At 42.6% G+C, this 21,368-nt stretch overlaps 1 protein-coding gene across 4 annotated transcripts in view; it reads left to right on the top strand.

Annotated features, from left to right (window-relative positions):
• The window catches only part of PTPRB (protein tyrosine phosphatase receptor type B), a 115,070-nt gene extending 95,625 nt beyond the window's left edge, over nt 1-19,445 (top strand). For 3 of the 4 annotated variants that reach the window (XM_045465404.1, XM_045465406.1, XM_045465407.1), the window contains 12 exons: nt 2,060-2,159; nt 2,955-3,038; nt 3,141-3,158; nt 3,283-3,364; nt 3,980-4,070; nt 4,757-4,833; nt 6,506-6,640; nt 8,160-8,282; nt 8,502-8,665; nt 10,407-10,542; nt 16,582-16,702; nt 18,572-18,765. In XM_045465404.1, coding sequence (XP_045321360.1) covers nt 2,060-2,159; nt 2,955-3,038; nt 3,141-3,158; nt 3,283-3,364; nt 3,980-4,070; nt 4,757-4,833; nt 6,506-6,640; nt 8,160-8,282; nt 8,502-8,665; nt 10,407-10,542; nt 16,582-16,702; nt 18,572-18,594 — 1,154 coding nt within the window. In that variant the 3' untranslated portion in view covers nt 18,595-18,765. Of the gene's footprint in view, nt 1-2,059; nt 2,160-2,954; nt 3,039-3,140; nt 3,159-3,282; nt 3,365-3,979; nt 4,071-4,756; nt 4,834-6,505; nt 6,641-8,159; nt 8,283-8,501; nt 8,666-10,406; nt 10,543-16,581; nt 16,703-18,571 lie in introns of all 4 variants that reach the window. The other variant, XM_045465405.1, reaches the window with a different exon arrangement.
• Nucleotides 19,446-21,368: the final 1,923 nt, after the last annotated feature.

Here is a 21,368-nt window from a genome sequence, read left to right as displayed (position 1 = left end):
GGTCGCATGTCCAACATATGTGAAGAACTGTTACCTTACAAGTCAAACAACAGGGGTGCTTGGTGGTTCAGTCGGTTAAGCATCCAACTCTTGATTTCATCTCAGGTCATGATCTCACGGTTCATGAGATCAAGCCCTATGTCGGGCTCTGCACTGACAGTGTGAAGCCTGCTTGGGACTCTCTCTCTCTCTCTCTCTCTCTCTCTCTCTCTCTCTCCCTCTCCCTCCCCCACTCGCTCCCCCCACCAAATAAATAAACATTTTTTTAAAAAGTCAGATAGCAAAGGATATGAATAGATGTTTCTCCAGAGAAGATACACAAATGGCCAATAAGAACATGACCAGATGCTCAGCATCATTAGTCATTAGGGGAAATGCCAATCGAAACCACAGTAAGACATCACTTCACACCCCCTGGAATGGCTGTGATCAAAAGACACTGACAAGTGTTAGCGAGGATATGGAGAAATTGGAACCCTCCTACATTGCTCGTGAGAATATAAAATGGTTTGGCTGCTCTGGAAAACATTTCTGCAGTTCCTCAAAATGTTAAACCTAGAGTTACCATCTACCCAAACCAGCAACTCCACTCCTAATTATGTACCCAAGAGAAATGAAAACATACACACACACAAAAACTTGTACACGGATGTTCGTAGCAGCATTATTTATAATAACCCCCAAATAGTGGTAACCCAAGTGTCCATCAGTGGATGAATGGCTAAACAATATGTTATATATTCCATGCAATATTATCCACCTATGAAAAGGAACAAAATACTGACCCCACGCTACAACATGGATGAACTTTGAAAACATATGCTGAGTAAAAGAAACCAATGACAAAAGACCACCTATTTATGTTTCAATTTACACGAAATGTCCAGAATAGGCAAATCCACGATGACAAGTAGAGTTTTGGTTGCCAGGAGCTGGGGAAGGATGGAGAGTGACTGCTAAGAGGTATGGGGTTTCTTTTGAGGGGTGACAAAAATGTTAGAAAATTGAATGTGGTGATGGATGTTTGTCAGACTCCATGACTATACCAAAAAGCATTGAATTACACAATTTAAATTGGTGAATTGCGGGGCGCCTGGGTGGCTCAGTCGGTTGAGAGTCTGACTTTGGGTCAGGTCTTGATCTCACGGTTGATGAGTTCGAGCCTCACGTCGGGCTCTGTGCTGACAGTTCAGAGCCTGGAGCCTGCTTCAGATTCTGTGTCTCCCTCTCTCTCTGCCCCTCCCCCAGTCATGCTCTGTCTCTCTGTCTCAAAGATAAAATAAACATTAAAAAAATTTTTTTAAATAAATTGGTGAATTGCATAGTATGTGAATTGTATTTCAATAAAGCTGTTTTAAAAATAGTCTACTCTTACCTATTCATAAACTCCCAGAGGTAGTATTATACCAGATAATAAAAATAAGATTTCATTAAAATAGCTCTCAGTAATTCACTGGATTTGCAAAAGTCCCCAGTGCTACTCATTACTTGTTTCATATGAATGAAATAGGATTTTTAAACTTTTATTTTTTTAATTTATTTTATTTTAAAGTTTATTTTTGAGAGAGAAGAGTGCACAGGAAGGGCAGAGAGAGAGAGAGAGGGAGGGAGAGAATCCCAAGCAGGCTCCTCATGCCAGCGCAACGCCTGATGCAGGACTCGAACCCATGAACTGTGAGACGGTGACCTGAGCTGAAGTCAAGAGTTGGACGCTTCACTGACCGAGCCACCCAGGCACCCTTGAAATAACATTTTTATCTTGGTGGCAAACTGCTGGCCTTTCCATAACAAGCACAAATGAGTCCAAAATTCTTTTATAAGCTGAACACCATGAACTTCAAACATGTAAGGACTGACCTGCCATTCCAGTGTAGGAGCCAGTGTTTCACCTTCCCGGCTGCACACTCCTCCATGATCTAGTAAATACTCCAGTGTGGCCATCGTTTGAATTCTTCCATAATAATGTCCCTAGGGAGACAGGATTTCAGTAGCTGGCTTCCTGGTTCTTTAGCACTAATTTTCCTACCCGGGTTTGTTATTTCCTTCTGGATTATTGTAGAGCCTTTATTTGGAGTTATTGAAGGTGTGAGTGCCGGTCTGTTCTTAATTGGCATGCTGGTGGCCGTTGTTGCCTTATTCATCTGCAGACAGAAAGCTAGGTGAGTACAAAGATTCCTATGGTGATTGGGCTCCCAACTTTAAAGGTGCCTTTGAAAATGCCTGTTAGCCTGAGAAGTAAGAAGGGAAAAGAGTTTCCTTTCTCCAGGCTAAATCATCTTTGTTTCTGGAGAAAAACAAGTCAAACCCTCCAACAATGGCTCGTTTTATTCAGCCCCTCCACGACCATTGATGAATTTTGCCCCCGCCAAATGACTGAGGGGCCATCTGTAGCTTCTTCATTTGAATGTGAAATAACTCCTTTTGCTCCTGAAGATAGAGATGTCTGTGAATTGCCCACCCAAGTGCTTTTCTGAAATATGCTGAAAAGTATGGTTGACATCACCATGTCGTGGTCATATTTGCCATGCTAATTTAAGAAGGGACCAAAAAGAACCAAATAGCAGGTGGCCCCAAAGCCACACCCCCTCCTCTTAGGGAATTTGTTTTATTTGGCACATTGTCTTCCCTCTTGCAGTCATGTCTTGCATCTAAGGTTTACTGGGGTTTTTTTTTTTAAGGAAAGTTTTATTGAGAGTGTGGGAAGTGATTATGACCTGTAGCCAAAAACCAGAAGACAAATCTTCAGCTATTGCAGAGATCCGTTTCTGAGTGGGAAAAATCTATTTCTTCTTTATGTTCTTCCTCCCCTCAAAGAGACGTTGGCTGAGTGTAAATCTACATGAATACTGAAAAATCCATATTTGCACAGACATGCACAGCCTCACCATAAATGGAAAATTTTGTTTGAATCAAGTTTCATAATCAGAATATAAACCCTCTCCCTTATGTTTCAGCCTTGGTCGAGAAAGGCCCTCTGCCCGCCTGAGCATTCGCCGGGATCGACCATTATCTGTCCACTTGAACCTGGGCCAGAAAGGGTGAGCGCCACATTTTCCTTCACATAATGTATTGAAAGATGAGTTGATTGTTTTATGTGAGAATTGCTAACGAGGTCTTTCTTCTTTTGGCACCCTTCACAGTAACCGGAAAACGTCTTGGTAAGAGAGAGAACTCATTAATTACTATATTATCTGCTTTTGAAATACAACCCAAATTGGGTATGGCAGTTTCCCTTTACGTCAGTAATTTTCTTTTTTTTTTTTTTTCTATTTTTAACTATAGCCCAATAATAATAAATCAGTTCGAAGGGCACTTCATGAAGCTGCAAGCTGATTCCAACTACCTTCTATCCAAGGAATACGAGGTACAACTTGGGCTCCGTGACGCTTTAGCAATCCCAGTCCTTAGAATTTCCCTTCCAACCTCCCTCCTTTCCTTTTCCCTTCCCTACTCCCCTCCACATGGAGTCTCCCGTGGAGTCACAGGCTGATCGGGCTCGGGAGCTGACCCGTAGGATCTCAGCTGACCGCTCTTTTATGCCCGAATCTATTCCCTGCTGATGCACCACTGGGTCCCAGAGGCCAGTCTGATCTCCAGAACAGCACAGCAAGCAAAGAGCTCCTTGGACAAGACGTTAAGAAAGAATTAACAAATCTCAGATGTAAACCTAATTCTGTCTATTATTTAACCTGGCATTTTGCTGGACTGGGAGACAATGTGGTTTGGTGAAAAGTGCCCAGGCTGTAGATTCGGTTCCCAGCTTTGCCACCTGTGTGGCCTGGGGCAGGTTAGTTATCCAGTCTGAGCCTCATCTGTAGAGTGGAGGTGAGAACAGCTCCTCTGCTGTGGGGATCAGAGCTATTCTGTAAACAGCAACTACTGGGACATGTTGTTAGATCATTATGTATCTCGAGGACTGTATGATTTGCCTTCTCTTATTTCATATTCTCCACCTGCAAACTTCTTTTTGACCTAATAGGACTTGAAAGACGTGGGTCGAAACCAATCATGTGACATTGCACTCTTGCCGGAGAACAGAGGGAAAAATCGATACAACAATATATTGCCCTGTGAGTTTTGTGTTGAAATGTGTCAAGCTGTCTTCCTCTAGCCATTTCTTCTCTTTTCTAGGAATAAAATGGGGCTAAAGAAATATGGTATAGCTGAATATGGAAGATCTGAGGCTCTGAATGCCTTTAAAAAGGAATGACTTGTATGTTAATTGCACTTCCCTTCAGTGGGTAACAACCAGCTTGCAACCCGCTCTGACACCTCTCATGCTGTTGACATGTCACCACCTGGTCCTACTGCACCTCCTTGGAAGCCTGGAAGCAGTAATGGGGTTAACAGCAAAGGCCAGTGTGGGTTTCCTTCAAGTCCTAAGTTAGGAGTTATTATATATTTTTTATTATCCTGACCCTAGCAGGTGAGGCAGTAGAAAATAGTTGTTCTGGATTGTATTTATTCCGGCTGTGAAAGGGAGCCGGCCACTCCATCGGGGAAAGGTATAGTGTTATGAAGGAAAGAGCAGAGGGGGCCTCAAAGAGCATTTGGCTTGTTTGTGTGTTTATGGGCCGCCTGAGCAACTTGGCAAATCAGTCACCCTGTCTGACCCTCATCTGCAAATGGAGATGAGAATACCTCCCTCTAGGTGTTTTGGGGGTCAGAGCTAATGCATATCAAATACCAAGCCTTCCATCAAACAGTAGAAAAAATCATCCTAAGATCCAGTGACTCTCAATCAACTTCCTTCCAGATGATGCCTCTCGAGTGAAGCTGTCCAATGTAGATGATGACCCGTGCTCAGACTACATCAATGCCAGCTACATCCCCGTAAGTGAACCATTAAGCCATAGGGCCTGGGGTGAAGCTTTGATGGGTGGCTACATTGCAGACACCTTTCCTCCCACATGCTCCCACACTGTTCCCAGGTCTGGAAGCACATAGGTCTGATTGCCATAAAACACAGGGGGTGCAATTCCATCACTGCTAGGGCCCATTTTTCACAATGGCTATAGTCACACAAGATGATAATGAGCTCAGGAGGCATTGTCAAGGCTAGTCTTCTCTCTGCAGCTCTCAGCAAAGATTAAAGCTTCCTAAGGAAGCTCCATGGCTCAGGCTGCCCAGCTAGGGGAGCTGACTCAATGTTATTTGGATTTTTGAAAACCAAAGACAGAACTCAAAACTTGTGTCAAACTATTGGGCTCAAATTCTGACTAGCATCCTGCCAACTTCCCACAGCACACTACAGTGGAAAAGACTTTAAGGTCAGATAGTTTCACGTTTGAATTTCATCTCTGCCCCTTGCTGACTCTGTGACCTCGGGCAAGTTATGTCACCTCTTGGGGCCTCATTTTCTTTCCCAAAAAATGAGGAAAATAATATTTACCTCAAATAATTATTCATTCACTCAATAAACACTATACAGTTAAGTAGTAACTATAAGTCAGACGCTGAGCTATGTACAGGGATAAGGTCAGGTGGAATCCTGACCATCAGAGAAGAGTCGGGACATCAGGAAATGACAAGGCGATGCCATGGGAAACAGGCTAGAGAAGTCTTCTCCACCATCAACATACATCCACAGCATGTGGGGTCTTGTTAAAATGCATACTCTGATTCGGCAGGGCTGGGTAGGACCTGGGTTTCTGCATTTCTCACAAGCTCCCCAGGTCATCACCGGGCTGCTGGTCTCTGGGGAGCAAGAAGCTAGGGGTGGCCAGGGGAGCTTCTGGGAGGAGACCACCAGCCCGCAGAGCTGAAGATAAAGGAAGGCTCAGCAGAGCAGACAACATGCTGAAACATGGAGGCTAAATAAGGACTAGCCAGCCGAGAGGCAGTGTTTGGGTGGGCGGGCGTGGGGGTGGCAGAGGTGACACAGTGCAGGGGCCCCGAGGAGAGGCAAGGAGAGAAGGAACTTCAGCTAGGAGCTGCAAGTAATTCTGTCTTCCTGGAGTGCAGAATAAGTGGACGAAAATATCCTAGCTCACAGAGTTGTGGTGAAGATTAAGTAAGATCTGTGGAAGTCCTGCCCCACAGTATATGGTAGATGCTCGATAAACAATGGTTTCCCTTCCCCTAACTTTCCCTTGTACGATGTCTCCAACCAGCGCTCGTATCAACTATCCAAAATGTCTAAAGCTCCCCTACATTGAATAGGCGAAGAGCCTGATCCAAGTCAGTCCCTCAGACAGTCCCTTCCTACACACACACACACACACACACACACACACACACACTGTCTAGATTATTGCCTGAGTCCTCCATTGCCTCTTAGAATAGACCCAGCCTAATAAATGGGAAGCAGGCTCCTAACAATAGTTCAGTGTTCCGGCCTTTGTCCTTCCTGTTCCCAAGCCTTGACACTTGTGTTAGTGTCTTTTTCTCAAGTCAGGGATCTGGCAAAGACCTATATATCATGTAGTCTGCAGAGATAACCCTCTGTTTACAGTCCTGAGGAGGCCCATTGTTCCTGACTCTCCATGTTGTAAATTCATCACAGGGCAACAACTTCAGAAGAGAATACATTGCTACTCAGGGACCTCTTCCTGGCACCAAGGATGACTTCTGGAAAATGGCGTGGGAACAGAATGTTCACAACATCGTCATGGTGACCCAGTGTGTGGAGAAGGGCAGGGTGAGTAAACAGTCTCCCTGACTTCCGAACTTCGCTTACCGCCCCCAGAATGGAATTCTACCCCACCTCCGAGAGTTAAACTCCATAAAAGCGAAGGAGGGATCATGTGAGAACATTGTTAGTGAATTCAGCCACTCAGTTACAAGAGGCTTACCTGGGTGATACCCACTTCTGATTCTGGGTCTGAAGTTTCAGGCAAAGGTGTTTCCATTTGAAGACTGGGATCATCAGAAGTGCCCATGACACAGAAATTTTGGTGGCTCCTTGTCTGTTCCACCCTTCAGTGTATACCTTGCCAGAATCACTGGCTCTGCCCCTACTTTTAGGAAAGAAGAAGTAAACTTTAGGCTGCAGACATAAAGTAAAATAGTTATCTAGGGCACCTGGGTGGATCAGTCCGTTAAGTGTCCAACTCTTGGTTTTGGCTCGGGTCATGATCTCACAGTTTGTGGGTTGGAGCCGTGTATTAGGTTCTGAGCTGACAGTGTGAAGCCTGCTTGAAAATCTCTCTCTCTCGGGGCGCCTGGGTGGCGCAGTCGGTTGGGCGTCTGACTTCAGCCAGGTCACGATCTCGCGGTCCGTGAGTTCGAGCCCCGCGTTGGGCTCTGGGCTGATGGCTCGGAGCCTGGAGCCTGTTTCCGATTCTGTGTCTCTCTCTCTCTCTCTCCCTGCCCCTCCCCCGTTCATGCTCTGTCTCTCTCTGTCCCAGAAATAAATAAACGTTGAAAAAAAAATAAAAAAATAAATAAAAATAAATAAAAAAAAAAAGAAAATCTCTCTCTCTCTCTCTCTCTCTCTCTCCCTCTTCCTTTGCCCCTACCCCCCCCCCCCCATCAAAAATAAATAAGCTTTAAAAATAAAATAAAATAGTTATCTGGACAAATTAAGCAAATCTTGTAATGCATTTATAAACCTCTATTTTATGTGGTTATTTTGAGGATGAAAAAAGAGATTGCATATAAAATACCCAGTATCTGTGATCAATAAATATGGGTTCATAACTCTCCCTCCTGTCTTCCTATATATAAATTGAAGCTTAGCTAAATGTTCCGAATTTTCAAATATCACTTGGCACATGGCATTTGGTCTGGGTGAGGACAGTGATATCAAAATAGAAACAAAACAGGGCCAAGAAGACATTGCCTTCCTCTGCCCACCTAGAACTTTCTTGAGAAAGAACTATTGTAATATGTGGGTTATGGGCCAGTGGAATTGAAATGCAAAGGAAATCACCAGAAAGCTCAAGCCTTGGAACAGTGTGCCTGAAAGGTACGTGAACCCAAAGTCGGGGCTTCGCTCCTTGGGTAGTCTCCAAGGAGAGCTCCCTCCAAGTCTCTCCTTCCTTCGCAACTGCAGCCTGGTTTGAGCACTGGCCCTGAGCACACTGATGCAGAGCAGATGGTCAGACGCTCTAGCAGCTGACCCTAGATTCCAGCTCAGGAAGATGTTTTGAGGAGGAAACATCCAGGTTCATAGAGGAGTCACGTTTCCAGACTCACATATCTCTGTCTTCCTCTAGGTAAAGTGTGACCATTACTGGCCAGCAGACCAGGATTCCCTCTACTATGGGGACCTCATCCTGCAGATGCTCTCAGAGTCTGTGCTGCCTGAGTGGACCATCCGGGAATTTAGGATATGCAGCGTATGTTTGTCTGTTTGACTTAACCTAACAGCCCCTATTGGAAAGACACAGGACACCCACGAATCCCCTTTTTGCCACTTCCTCCCCCATAGTTTCAGCTCATGGGAGTTGCTGAGTGGCATCAGATGTCAGACTTGTATGTTTGCCTTGGGTCCTTCCTCTTTTTTTTTTTGGTGGTGGGGGGTGGTCCTTCCTCTTATCATCCTCTCTGCCTTCCAGGAGGAACAGCTCGATGCACACAGACTCATCCGCCACTTTCACTACACAGTGTGGCCAGACCACGGGGTCCCAGAAACCACCCAGTCCCTGATCCAGTTCGTGAGAACCGTCAGGGATTACATCAGCAGAAGCCCCGGTGCCGGGCCCACCGTGGTGCACTGCAGGTACCGACGGGGAGTGGAGCGTCCGTCTGGGCCAACCGGCCTGCGCAGGCTGAGAGCACATTATTGTGCCCTCTCCTGTCTTCTTTCTCCCTTTCTTCACCTTCCACCTGTCTCTCACCCTCACTCTCCATCCCTTTCTCTCTCCCTCTTGCTCTTTTTGCTGCTGTACAAAATGCAAAGTCCCTATGTGACTTCCAGGCCCTCCATAAGTGGGTCCGTCTCAAACCCAAATTCCTGGAAACCTCCCTCCCACGCTCTCCACAAACCTGCCTATTCTTGCCTCTTGCCATCCTTACTCTTTGGAATGGCCAAATCTCTCTGCTCCGCTTGTATAAACCCTGAGCACCCTTCCAGATCCCTGCTCCAGACCTCCCTGCAGGTCAAGTAGCACTTGCCATCTGGAGCACCCAATTTTGCTCTTAAATCTCTGTTCTGTCTTGACTTCTCTTTGCTTTGGACTGCATACCCGTATAACCAGCCTAACAAGCAATGCCTCACTCTTCGTCTCTGGGCAGCTTGATGCTTAGCTAATTAATGTTTGCAGCAACACTTTGATAGCCCTGACCGAATGGCACTAAGAAATAAAGAGCAGGGAATTACTACAGTAAGAGAAATGTCAGATGCCCTCGTTTCCTCGCAGTTAGCCCAGCACCCTAGGAGCCTGGCTTTTATATGTCATTGGAACCCTGATGCTTTTAATGGGAATGTGAAGCACTCAGGAGCTTCCTGCTTTCTGAAGAATGGCTGGCATTTCTGCCGGGACCACTTGAGAACTGTTATTCTTTATCTTACAAATCTGTGCATCAGAAACCTCCAGTTACACAGTCACTTTGGGAAGCAATTCAGCAATCCCTACTGAAGCTAGGGATTCTAGCTTCCCAATGACCCATCAGTTCTGCTTCTAGATATCAACCCTAGAGAAGTCCCCATGCATGTGCACAAGGAGGCTCACTGCAACACAATGTTTAAAGGAGAATAACTAAAAATGATCTCATTGCCTGTCAGTAGGGAATAGATTAGCAGGGGTTAGATTGGCAGTGGCTTATGAACTCTGTGGAGTAGTTAAAAGAAAGTGGATCTTGGGGTGCCTAGGTGGCTCAGTCAGTCAAGAGTCCGACTCTTGATTTCAGCTCAGATCATGATCTCACAGTTTGTGAGTTAGAGCCCTGAGTCCGGTTCTCTGCTGTCAGTGCAGAGCCTGCTTCAGATCCTCTGTCTCCCTCTCGCTCTGCTCCTCCCCCGCTGGTTCTCTCTCTCTCTCTCTCTCTCTCTCTCTCTCTCTCAAAAATAATAAATAAGTAAAAAAATAAATAAGAATCAAATTAAGAAAAAAGAAAGTGGATCTGCATGTAACAACATGGATAAATCTCAGAACACAATACTGAGTAAAAAAAGTTGGCAGAAGGATACATAAAACATGTTACCATTTGGGTCAATTTTTGGAACACAAAAAATGAGTATATGGTTCATGGTTTTACGTGTATGCAGGAAAAGTATAAAACATCCATGGAAACGCACACTAAGTGTAAAGAAGCACTTATCCCTGGTGGGGCGGGGGAGGTAGAGGAAGGAAGGAAAAAGAGATGAAAAGCTGGAACTTTTCTCAGAGGGAAAGAAGGATTCCCATATTCTCTCATAACCTGGAAGGGAAAAGAAAGATGGGCCTAGAGTCTCTGGGGATGCAGTCCTGAAAGGCTAATTTAAGAAAAAAGGCTCAGTCTCCGTTCACTCTCTCTCCTAGTGCCGGTGTGGGTAGGACTGGAACCTTTATCGCATTGGACAGAATCCTCCAGCAATTAGACTCCAAAGACTCTGTGGACATCTATGGAGCGGTGCACGACCTAAGACTTCACAGGGTTCACATGGTCCAGACCGAGGTAAGAGTTACAGGCTGAAAGACACAGAAGAGAAAGAGAACTGAATATAGGTGTTCTGTCAGACTCGTCATTGTAAACATATTTCAGTGACCTTGAGGCTGATGTGTGTCCTTTTCTCTACTGCACCGGTTGCCCATCTTCTGTAGGTGGGTGGGAAGCACTGTTTTAAATCAATGCATTGTACGTGGGTGTACATGGGGGAAAGGCCAGGCCAGTCTTGAAGGTTATTTTCAGATAGGCTGGCTAGTGAGTACCAGAACTTCCATTAAGAAAAAAGAAACAGACTACAGTCTCTTCTCTCCTCCAGCCCACCCCAGCCCACCTCTAAAGACCCCAAAGGACTGCATGCACATTAATTACAAAGGATAAATGCTTCCATTTGTGCTGTCCTTTGACATTTGTAGGGCACTTTTGAACATGTTATCTCATTAAATTTTCACAAAAAAACAGACAAGAGAAGTATCATTTCCCATTTCCAGGCTAGAATGAGATTCAGAGGCTAAAGGGCTTTGCACAGCTATGAAGTGGCCAAGCTGGGACTCAAACCCATTCAAGAGAGTCCCAGGCCCTTAGCCCCACAGCCTCAGGGTCAGATCTGTGCTCACACACAGACCAAGTTTGTTATCCCCCCTGCATCATTGCCTTATAAGACTCAAGTTCTCTTACCCTTGTGTTTCCCAAGCAACTCTGCAAAATCCTCTCTTTCTCTCCCTCTCTCCCTCTCCCTCTCTCCCTCTCCATATACACACACACATATATATATATATATATATATATATATATATATATATATTCCCATTGTTGGAAAGATACAAAGCCCTACATGCCCCTCTTGCAGTTATAGTACACAGGAAAACTGTGGAGGCAGCCGTGCTCCACAAAACAGGAACATCCTGCAGCAAAGACTCCCCTTGAGTTTTGTTGAACCCACTATTCCCAACCACCTTGATGGCTGGATTCTTTTCTTGTGCAGCACATATTAATATCCTGCAGATCTCTCATGCTGTAACACATTTGGAAAAATACTAGCATCCTTGCTTCCCATAGGCAGTGGCCACACCCGGGACCCTCTGTCACCACCACTGTCCTGGGCTGGGAGTACTTTCATTGTAACAATTATTACACTATATTTTTAATATTTTATTATGGAATTTTTAAAATTCATATATCTAGGGAAAATAGTATAATGAATTTCCATGCACGTGAACTCCAGCTTCTACAATTATCAGCATTCTATGCTCTTTTTTCATCTACATCCCTCATACACTATCCCCCACCCCATAACCTTATTTTTAAAGGAAATCCTACTTATCACACGATTTCATCCTTAAATAAAGTATATGCAGATACTTTACAGATAAGGACTCTTTTTAAAATTGTGACCAGAATACAATTATCACACCTAACAATTTTAACCATAATCCCTTAGTATCATCTAACATCCAGTTAGTGTTCAAATATCCCTAATTATCTCAAAAATTACTTTCCACACTTAGTTTGCATAAGAATCCAAACAGAGTCCACATACTGCCTTTGGTCGAAGTCTCTTTTAAATTTCTTTTAAATCTATAATTACCCTCCCTTGTTTTCCAAGCCATTTATTTGTTAAAGACACCAGCTTAATTTGTTCATAGATTTTTCCCACATTCTGGATTTGACTGCTTTTTCATGCTGGTAATATATTCCTCTATTCCCTGTAATTTTTGTCAGCAGGTCAGTGGATCTAGAGGTTCCATTAAATTCAGGTTTCTTTTTACCACCCCAATGCTTTACAGGTGGTGCCAAGTACTGCCTGTTGCATCGCATCAGGACACCCTTCCCGTCTGGAGACTCTTTTGATGAAATTGACAATGACCATCCATTATAACATTTCCCATGAGCCTTTCACTTAAACAGCTTTAGCAACTGTTGGTGACCTGAACATAGCTGTCTAGCTCTGTTATTTCATTAAGGCTTGCAGAATTATACCACACTGTATCATAACTGCCATCCTTCATCTTTCTCCATAAGACTACCGGTTCCAAAGACTGTAGGAATTCGTTTTCCTTCTCTCGAAATGCAATTTTTTCTTTTTTTTTTGCCTGCGAAATGAATGAACTGATATCCTACAACTATGTTGCTAAAAAGTCAGGATCAGTGTTTCATTATTTATTGTCATTTCTACAAACTCAACCCATATTTAATTTATAATCTGGGGATTAAGACTGCTTACTACATTGCAAGTAGTCTTGAGGCGTGTGTGTGTGTGTGTGTGTGTGTGAGAGAGAGAGAGAGAGAGAGAGAGAGAGTGTGTGTGTGTGTTCAGGCTCCTTAATTATTGTCAGAGGCTTCTTGGGTCATGTGTCACTTGCATACTCCTGCCCCAAACTCTGGAGACGCACCGTGGCAAAGAGCAACCACTCCGATTGTAAATATCACTGGCAGACTTCCGGGGCAGAGTAAGCCCATGTGCCATAACTCTTCCTCCTTCTTGGACATAACTCCTTCTTTCCCCTCTTCCCTCCTCCTTCTCCTCCTAACTTCTGAGGATTCTATAGCTCTTGTTCCTTAGCTTGCCCTTTCAGTGGTTGGATTCCCCACAGTTCTGTCCTCAAGGTGTTGTTCTTCCTTCTCTGGATCTTCATTCTTTGTGATGTCCCATGGCTTGAAGAACCATGTACGAGCTTGTGTTTTCAAGTCTCATTCTCCTTTTCCAGCAATGACCTAAGTACCTGCCTACCATACAGTTCCACCAGGAAGCTTTACAGTCATCTCAAATTTAAAAACTCAAAACTGAACTCATTATTTGTCTTTAAACACGCAAAGAAAGCGCTCCTCCCCCTCTTGCTCATTTCAGTTTCGGGTGACAGTGCTGCTATCCATCTTGCCTTCCACCTGTTTGCCCAAGCTAGGATTCTGACTTCTTTTCCACAGTTCTCACATTCAGGCAGTCACGGAGTCCTGTCAGTAGCACCTAACATCCTTCTCTTCCTTCTAGCCTCCCACCCAGCTGCCACTGTCCTTGCTCAGCCATTTATCAGCTCTCCTGGTAACCTCCTAGTGTTATCTCCTACCACCAGCCTCTGCCCTAACAGCTCTTTGTCACCACTGCCACCAACACAGTACTTTTGCTAGCTATGTCAGCTCCTGCATAAAAATCTTGGAAAGCTCTCCATTGCTTTCAAATGAAGCGCATTGGTCCTTGTCTACAGGCCTCTTCGTAACTGGGCTCTACTTACTTCTGTTTCATACCACAGCAGAACCCGTTGTTTTAGGGTCTGCCAAAATTCAGGGAGGCTTCCCTTCCTGGGTCAGAATCAACTCTGATTCTTTTGATTATAATGAAATAAACATTATAGTAAGAGAAATTTTCTCTCTCTCTTCTTTTCTTCCCACTGTCAGATGAAATCCCAAACAATATTCAGATAATATCTGTCTTGTTTTAACTCCTTGCCCACAGTGGGCTTTTTCTAGTCTCAGAAGCCCTGGCCTCGGCACTGGTATGGCTCACTCAGTACCAGGAGTGAGTGCATAGGGGTGTGAACCACAGCTGAGCCAAGGGAAGCAAAGAAGGAAAGGCTTTCAGACCCCTTTTATTACTTTTCTGGGTTCTTGGGGATAGGCAACTTTAATTTTATTTCACCTTATTTGGGATACAAAGGGATTGCAGGTCTTCACAGATTTTAATAAGTAGATCAAAGAGCAAGGATTTCTAAACAAAGAGGAATCAAACAGGAGATTTTCAGATGTGTCCCTTCTTCTTTAGCCTGGGGAGATTTGCAGCCTGACTCCCAGAGAGACACTCAGATGAAGCAATAACTTGTTAAAGAACGATAGGTGATAGGCACAGTCTGTTAAACTCATCTGCTTCCCCTAAGGAGGAAATAGTGGGATGTTGTAGGAATAAGCATCTCAGTGCCCATTCGGGGGATTGTCCTTGGGGTTTCCCATGACCCATGCACCCTACATTTTAGCTACCCTAGGCTGCTCACAGCTTCCAGAATACATATGTGCACTGTCATATTATTTATGACACTTGGAAGGTCCTACTTATTTGCTCAAATTTTTACCTTTCCCTTAGGTTGATACTTCTCTCCCCCAAAAGTGAACCTGAGGGTTTCTTCTTATGTGTGAAGTGTTACACACAATTCTGTCTCACATTTATAACCTTATAGGTATTTGTTCACATATCTGCCCTTCTTCTAAACTGCGAACTCAGGGACCGTGAAAGGCTATTATTCTATAAATACTATCTAGTACTACAACTATTGGTGAAATTGAATGGAATCGAGGCTTCATAAGTTAGCTAAGCAGAGCCAAAAATTATCTTTTAAGATCCAAGGTTCATATATTAAACTGTATTTTTCCATTAAGAATAAAGTGGGAAGCACATTAACAGTCTGAAGGTTTTAGTGGTAATCATTTTCAAAAGGACGTTCCATTGGGAAAAGAATTTATATTTAAGGCAAGGCAAATTAATGAATATTAACTGGTTTCAAAGCCCATAGTGGGTCATTGTTGAAGAATTTATTAGGAAGGCATACCATAGATGTAATAGAATTCATTCACAGCTGAATTTTAAGGTCCCAAAGTAATTTAATATCCCAGTACAGTTGAAAGTATGAATCATGGTTTGGTTGGGAAGAAACAGGAAATGTCAATCTATAATTTGGTAGATTGTCTTAATGATGGCAAAAAGAAACTGCCTATACTAACCTTGATTTTCAGGACAGCTCCCTCCTCAAATTTTCAAGATCGACATGGCATAAAATACTCATAACAAGTAAATAGGGTTTCTGAGCATTCCAGCGTCCTCTCCCTCTGAGGAGTTGCTATGTCATTAAGGGAGCCCAAGGCCAAGCACGGAGGTTACACGGACATTTCCTTGCTAGACAGCTCTGTAGGTAGTGAGGAAGGAAGCCCAATGCACATGTTTAGCTGCCTGTGTCTAAGCCTGTGTTTTCAGTGGAGGTTTTGTATGTCTTTAGGGTCACCAAAACACTGACTCTTCTATCTTTGTTTCTATTTCAAAAGTAGTTACCAGAGAGTTGACAGAGGTGAGTCTGTTCTCACCGTGTAAACCTTTGAAGTTCTCTGTCATCAGCCAACATCTTCAAGATTCTTCCTTGTGCCAGACTGAGATGCTGAGAGAACCGAGATAGATAAGACCCTGACCTTGCCGTCAAAGCACTGATGGTCCAGTGGGGTCTATTGTATACACCTACCTTCTTTTTCTCACTGTCCTCCCTAAAGAAAGAGAACAAAAGAGTATACAGTGAAGTGATTTTCTCATTGAATAATGCAATGAAATTAGGGGTGCCCGGGTGGCTCAGTCAGTTGAGCGCCCGACTTCAGCTCAGGTCATGATCTCATGGCTCATGAGTTCAAGCCCCACATCAGGCTCACTGCTGTCAGCCGGTCAGCACAGAGACAGCTTCAGGTCCTCTGTCCCCCTCTCTCTGCCCCTACCTCACTTGTGCTGTCCCAAAATAAATAAAGATTTGAAAAAAAAAATAATACAGTGAAATTAGAAGTCACTTAAGAAAACTGCTATAGTGAAAAGAACATGAATATGAGCCCTAGGATCAAATTCTAAAGTCCCATTTCTTGGCCGTGTAAGAAGTTACTTAACTTCTCTGAGTCTCCTTTCTTATGGATGCTTATATCTACTTCATGAGGTTGTCAAAATAATCAAATGAAGTAATTTATATATAATGCAGAGCAAAGTGTTTAGCATTCAGTCAACTATTTAATATTTGTAGAGGACCAACTATATGCTAGACATAATCCCAGGCACTCATAGAATATACTCTATAAATATGCATGCGCATAAAAAGAGAATGAATAAACACCACCGTCTCTCCTCATTGCCATTATTCTCTTTTTAGTGCTAATAGAAAGCAGTCACTCTTCTATGCACTAGAGACTGTTAGTGAAATGATCAAGAAATTTTTGCTAACCATATAGAATCCCATCACTCTCGATGCTTTATGAGAGTCTCTTGTCTTTCTTTTGCTTCAGAACTTGCCTTCCTCTGACACATTTTCTACTTTTTCATAGTGTCAGTACTTATACCTACATCAGTGCATAAGAGATGTCCTCAGAGCAAGGAAGCTACGGAGTGAACAAGAAAACCCCTTGTTTCCAATCTACGAAAATGTGAATCCCGAGTATCACAGAGGTAGGACCTTACTTCGTTAACTTACAAGTTCACCTATCAAGATATGATGCCTCTGGACACCATTAATAACCAAAAGCTCTTCCAAAGTGCACCAGCCCTTTCTCCTTCCACCCAAAGACCCTTAGCGAGTAGCAACAGGGAGGAGAGGCAGAGTGGGGAGGAGACTCCCACCACTGAGCACCAACTGCATGGGGTATCTCTTCCTATCTGGCCTTGGATGCCCTCTCTTAAGGATTCTGCTTAACATTTCTTTTCTAAGCAGTAAGGCTCTTTGCTGGGGAAGATGCTTTGAAATCACAACTGAGGGTTTAGATCAAAAGTCCCTTTGAAGAAGAATTTGGCCATATGTGTCAAAGTCCTTAATATGTTCTCGTCTTGTCACCTAGTACTGAAAAAGTCTTATGCATGACAATTTTTATAGCTAAAAGTTTAAGTGAAAAAAAAACCCAAATGTTTTACAATGGAGAACTAAGTACACCATGGTGCACTTAATAGAATACAATGCAGTCATTAAAAATGGTATCTTGGAGGTTATTATAATAACATGGATATCATTATAAATATGTTGAGTTAAAAAAGAAAAGCAGAATGCAAAACAAACAAAAACAACACATGGGAAGTGGGGGAGAAAAGACTGGTAAGAAATATACCACAATAGTAGACAAATTTCTCACAGCAATAAAATACAATTTTTCTTCTGTTTCATGTACACTTTCTAGAATAAGCATGTAATGATTTTTTAAACAAAAATTTTAGTGAAAGAATATATAAACTTTATAAGGCACTGCTTAGGTCAGACACTAATTACTTGATGTCATTTAGACCTAATGTATCACAGAGGCTAATTTGAAGTTACACTGTATTAGTTATCTATTACTGCCTAACAAATTACCCTAAAATTTAGCAGTTTAATTCAACATTTATTATCTAACAGTTTCTGTAGATCAGGAATTTGGGAGGAGCTTAGCTGGGTGGTTTTGGCCCAGGGTCATTCATGATGCTGTAGTCAAGCTGGTGGCCAGGGGCTGCAGTCATCTGAAGACTCAACTGGGGCTGGAGGATCCATTTCAAGATGGTGCACTCACATGGCTGTTGGTATTGGTCTCAGTTCCTTGCCACATGGACCCATGTCCATCTATAAATCAGATCATTCTTTAAGCATTATTTCAGTTATTTCATCTCCATTTCTAACTGATCCTCAATTTTCGTAAGTTCTCTGCACCTCTTGTACCCACCCACCTAGCCACTATGTTAAATAGTTAATAATCTGTGAAGCACAAAAACATGAGAGAGCTGCTATTTAAAGGAGTCCTTTGTCAGTCAGATAATACTCTTGTATTATAAATAATCACCCCCTAATTTATCTGTATAGTAAATTAAGGTTTTTGCATGTCACATTCTTTAAGAAGCTCTGGGATGGAGGGAGCTCTGGGGGATCTTGGAACTTCCTTTGTCTTATTATGACTTGCTTGAGAGTCTTTTTCAAGAGTTATCTTGGGTGCTCCCAAAAGAGCTAGCTGTGGTATAGTTAGCTTCAGGTGTCTGAAAGTAGAATTCAGGTCCTAGCTCTGGAACTAACTGGTATTGCCAAGCTGTGTAACCCTGAGTTAGTTACTTTACCAGATGTAAAGTTAGTTACTTTACATCTGTAAAATCAGAGAGGATGGACTAGAATTACTGGTTTCTTCCAATTCCAGTAATCTATGGTTCTGAATGGGATGAGCTGACCCCTCCAGGGATGGCCTCACTTTAAACCATATTGAACGTTAGTCATTTCTGTCAGCCTCATTCATTTGTAATCTTCATAAATGGAACAAACAACTACGATACACCCTGCTGCATCTCTAATTACAATGTCCTTCCTTTCAGACACGGGCTATTCAAGGCATTGAGAATGTATCTGAAGATCTCTTGGATAAAAACTATGCACTGTGTGATTTTTTAAAAAATTTGCTTCATGCCCTACAGAGGTGCCAGCTATCTCTGTTGTCGCTATGTATAATTTATTAATCTGGAGAATTTTAAAGAATTTATGTAATTTAAAGGTAACAGATATTATTGTACATAGTTGTATTTTGTAGTTTCTTCTGTAAATATGTATTTTTTTCATAATGTTTAATATTAAGCTTTATATAATACTATGTTTCCACAGTAAAGTGTTCATGGATTGTTCTCCATAAACTAATTCAACCTGTATAACAGGACTCCTGGTAAAACATGTCTGGAGGGGGTTGCAGAGGCAATCCCATGGGCCATGGTTTTGACCTGTTTTGATATTTACTGGTCAGGGTAAAGGACAGGGCTGGAGAAAGCGTGTAAGACACCTGGCTTTGCTGCATTGCTGTTCTAGGAATGAAGAGATCCAAAGATGATCCAAATGCTATTTGGACAAATGTAACAGTAAAAAAAAAAAAGAACTGGGGGGAAGCACGAAAGCTGAAGCCGGTGGTTATTGCTAAACTAGTTCATCTCTCCCCTTCCTTCTGCCAGAGATTCAAGCCAAAGTGGTCAGTTCAGGGGCCATGTAACTTGCAGAGAAGTCCACGCTGCAGGATTGAGGGTTCTGATAGAGAACAATCCAAACAGAAGGGATGAATTCCTTACATCAAGGATGCCTCCTGTACCCCTGACTGGAAACAAAATCAACATGCAAGGTGCCATCTGTAGTGATTGGAGATGATTTCACTGCATTCGGTGTGTGAACATACAAACCCATACTGTAATGAGTGTGTTGGTTGATGTACACACAGTCATCCTTGTCTCATTTCTAGTGGGCTGCACTCCTGGAAAAGTCAAAATTATGCCAGTCGTATTTGGTTTTCCCACTAAAAGAAGATTGTTGTGGCAGATTACATTTTTGACCAAAGGACCTGATATTAACATCTTTATAGAAATGTCCACAAACATCATATGTAGTTCATTACAAAAACAAAAATCTGGGGCACCTGGGTGGATCATTTGGTTAATCATCTGACTCTTGATTTCGGCGCAAGTCATGATCTCATGGTTCGTGAGTTCAAGCCCCGCATTGGGTTCTGCACTGACAGCACGGAGCCTACTTGGGATTCTCTCTCTCCACCTCTCTCTCTCTGCCCCCGCCCCTCTCTCTCAACATAAATAAATAAACTTAAAAACAAAACAAAACAAAACAACTCAGTGGTGCTTAACGTAAAAACTTCCAAAAGACTTTTTTAGTAAGTCATTGAGGTGAAAATATCAGTAGCCACCGGAAGGTGCATTTAATATGAAAGCCATTACATACTCTACCAAATTTATTTTCAGTATTTGTGCCTATTTTGACTATAACAAATATCAGTGAATTAGATAGCAGGCATCGCCCTCCTCAGTGTCCAGTTCTGAGGGTCTTGCCAGGGAAAATTTGAAAGGTATCTGTACTGAATCCTTACGGCTACTTGAGAAATGAGCCAGGATGTTTCCCTTTTTCTCACGTACAGATTTCTCTGTAATAAACCTAAGAATTTGAGATGAAAATTGTTGACATCACAGCTTCAACTGCAGAAAAAATACATTTCTTTTCAAAGTACGTATTTTTGCTACATACCATAAAGTCCCATAAATAATATAATGGGTATAAGTGAAAATCATTAAATATATCCAAAATAGTTATTTGTAGTTACATAAATTTCTACACACACCAGAAAAATTTCCAGGGCTACTTGAAGTTTATAAAAACAGGGAAAAACTTTATAAGAATAGATGCAAAGAGTAATAAAAGGATTCCAAGTTTTCAGTCTCATTGTGCTCAATGCCCTTGTGAAATAACAGTGTTGGGTTGTCTCAGGGAACTAGGTGGATCTTCTAGAAATGAAAAGAAACAATATATAGGTAAGGGTGGCAGATGTACCACCAGGAAGAAAATAGAGGTCAGAGATTTATGAGAGGCAGGGTCAACTAGGAATAACTTTCCCTGCATTAAAAAGAAAAAGCAAGAGAAAAACAACAGATTTTTATACTAATGTTGCCTGGCACAAAGTACATTAACACTTGGAAAGAGAAATTCATTTTTGGCCTTTCATTCATTCAGAAAAGTTTTAGTAAGTGCCTATAACCTACGAGGCACTGTCCTAGAAACAACACATTTGTACTCAATAAAGAAAATGCATCACAATAGTAAAGTTAGGGTTGCTGTTACTATTTCCAATGAAGCTTGAAAGAGGGCTCTGGGGAGCCGGTGAAATAAGCAGTCCAAGGCAGTGGCAGCCTCCCACAGATCACACTGGAAAAGGCTAGTGCAGTCTCCATAGCAGACCACTGGATCTAGAAGAGAAAGCAATGAATTACACAAACCAGGAATCAAAACTATAAAAAACGGACACATCTGTAACAGTAAATAATGTCCACATACCCTGGCGTATCTGGGGTGGAATCACAGTTAGGGAAATGGACATGACAAGGGGAAACTGTATGTTTTTTTAGTCTAATCCAGGAAATATTTATTCCTACCCTCCACCTGTCTAATTTTAAATCTCCTTGGCAACAAATATTTCGCTATCTTCCTTCCTGCCTCCACCAAAGACTAAATACATGATCTACTTGATCTGTTTATTAAATTTAGGACAGGGTGGGAAAAAAAGGTTTCCTTGACATTCAGCTCAATTGGAGCTGGTATTTTAGTTTAATCCCATCATGGGTTTTGTCTTGGTAA

The sequence above is a fragment of the Leopardus geoffroyi genome, chromosome B4 (assembly GCF_018350155.1).
Source record: "Leopardus geoffroyi isolate Oge1 chromosome B4, O.geoffroyi_Oge1_pat1.0, whole genome shotgun sequence".
NCBI classification, from domain to species: Eukaryota; Metazoa; Chordata; class Mammalia; order Carnivora; family Felidae; genus Leopardus; species Leopardus geoffroyi.
The sequence above is the reverse complement of the archived record's forward strand: the minus strand, read 5'-3'. Positions and strand labels throughout refer to the sequence as shown.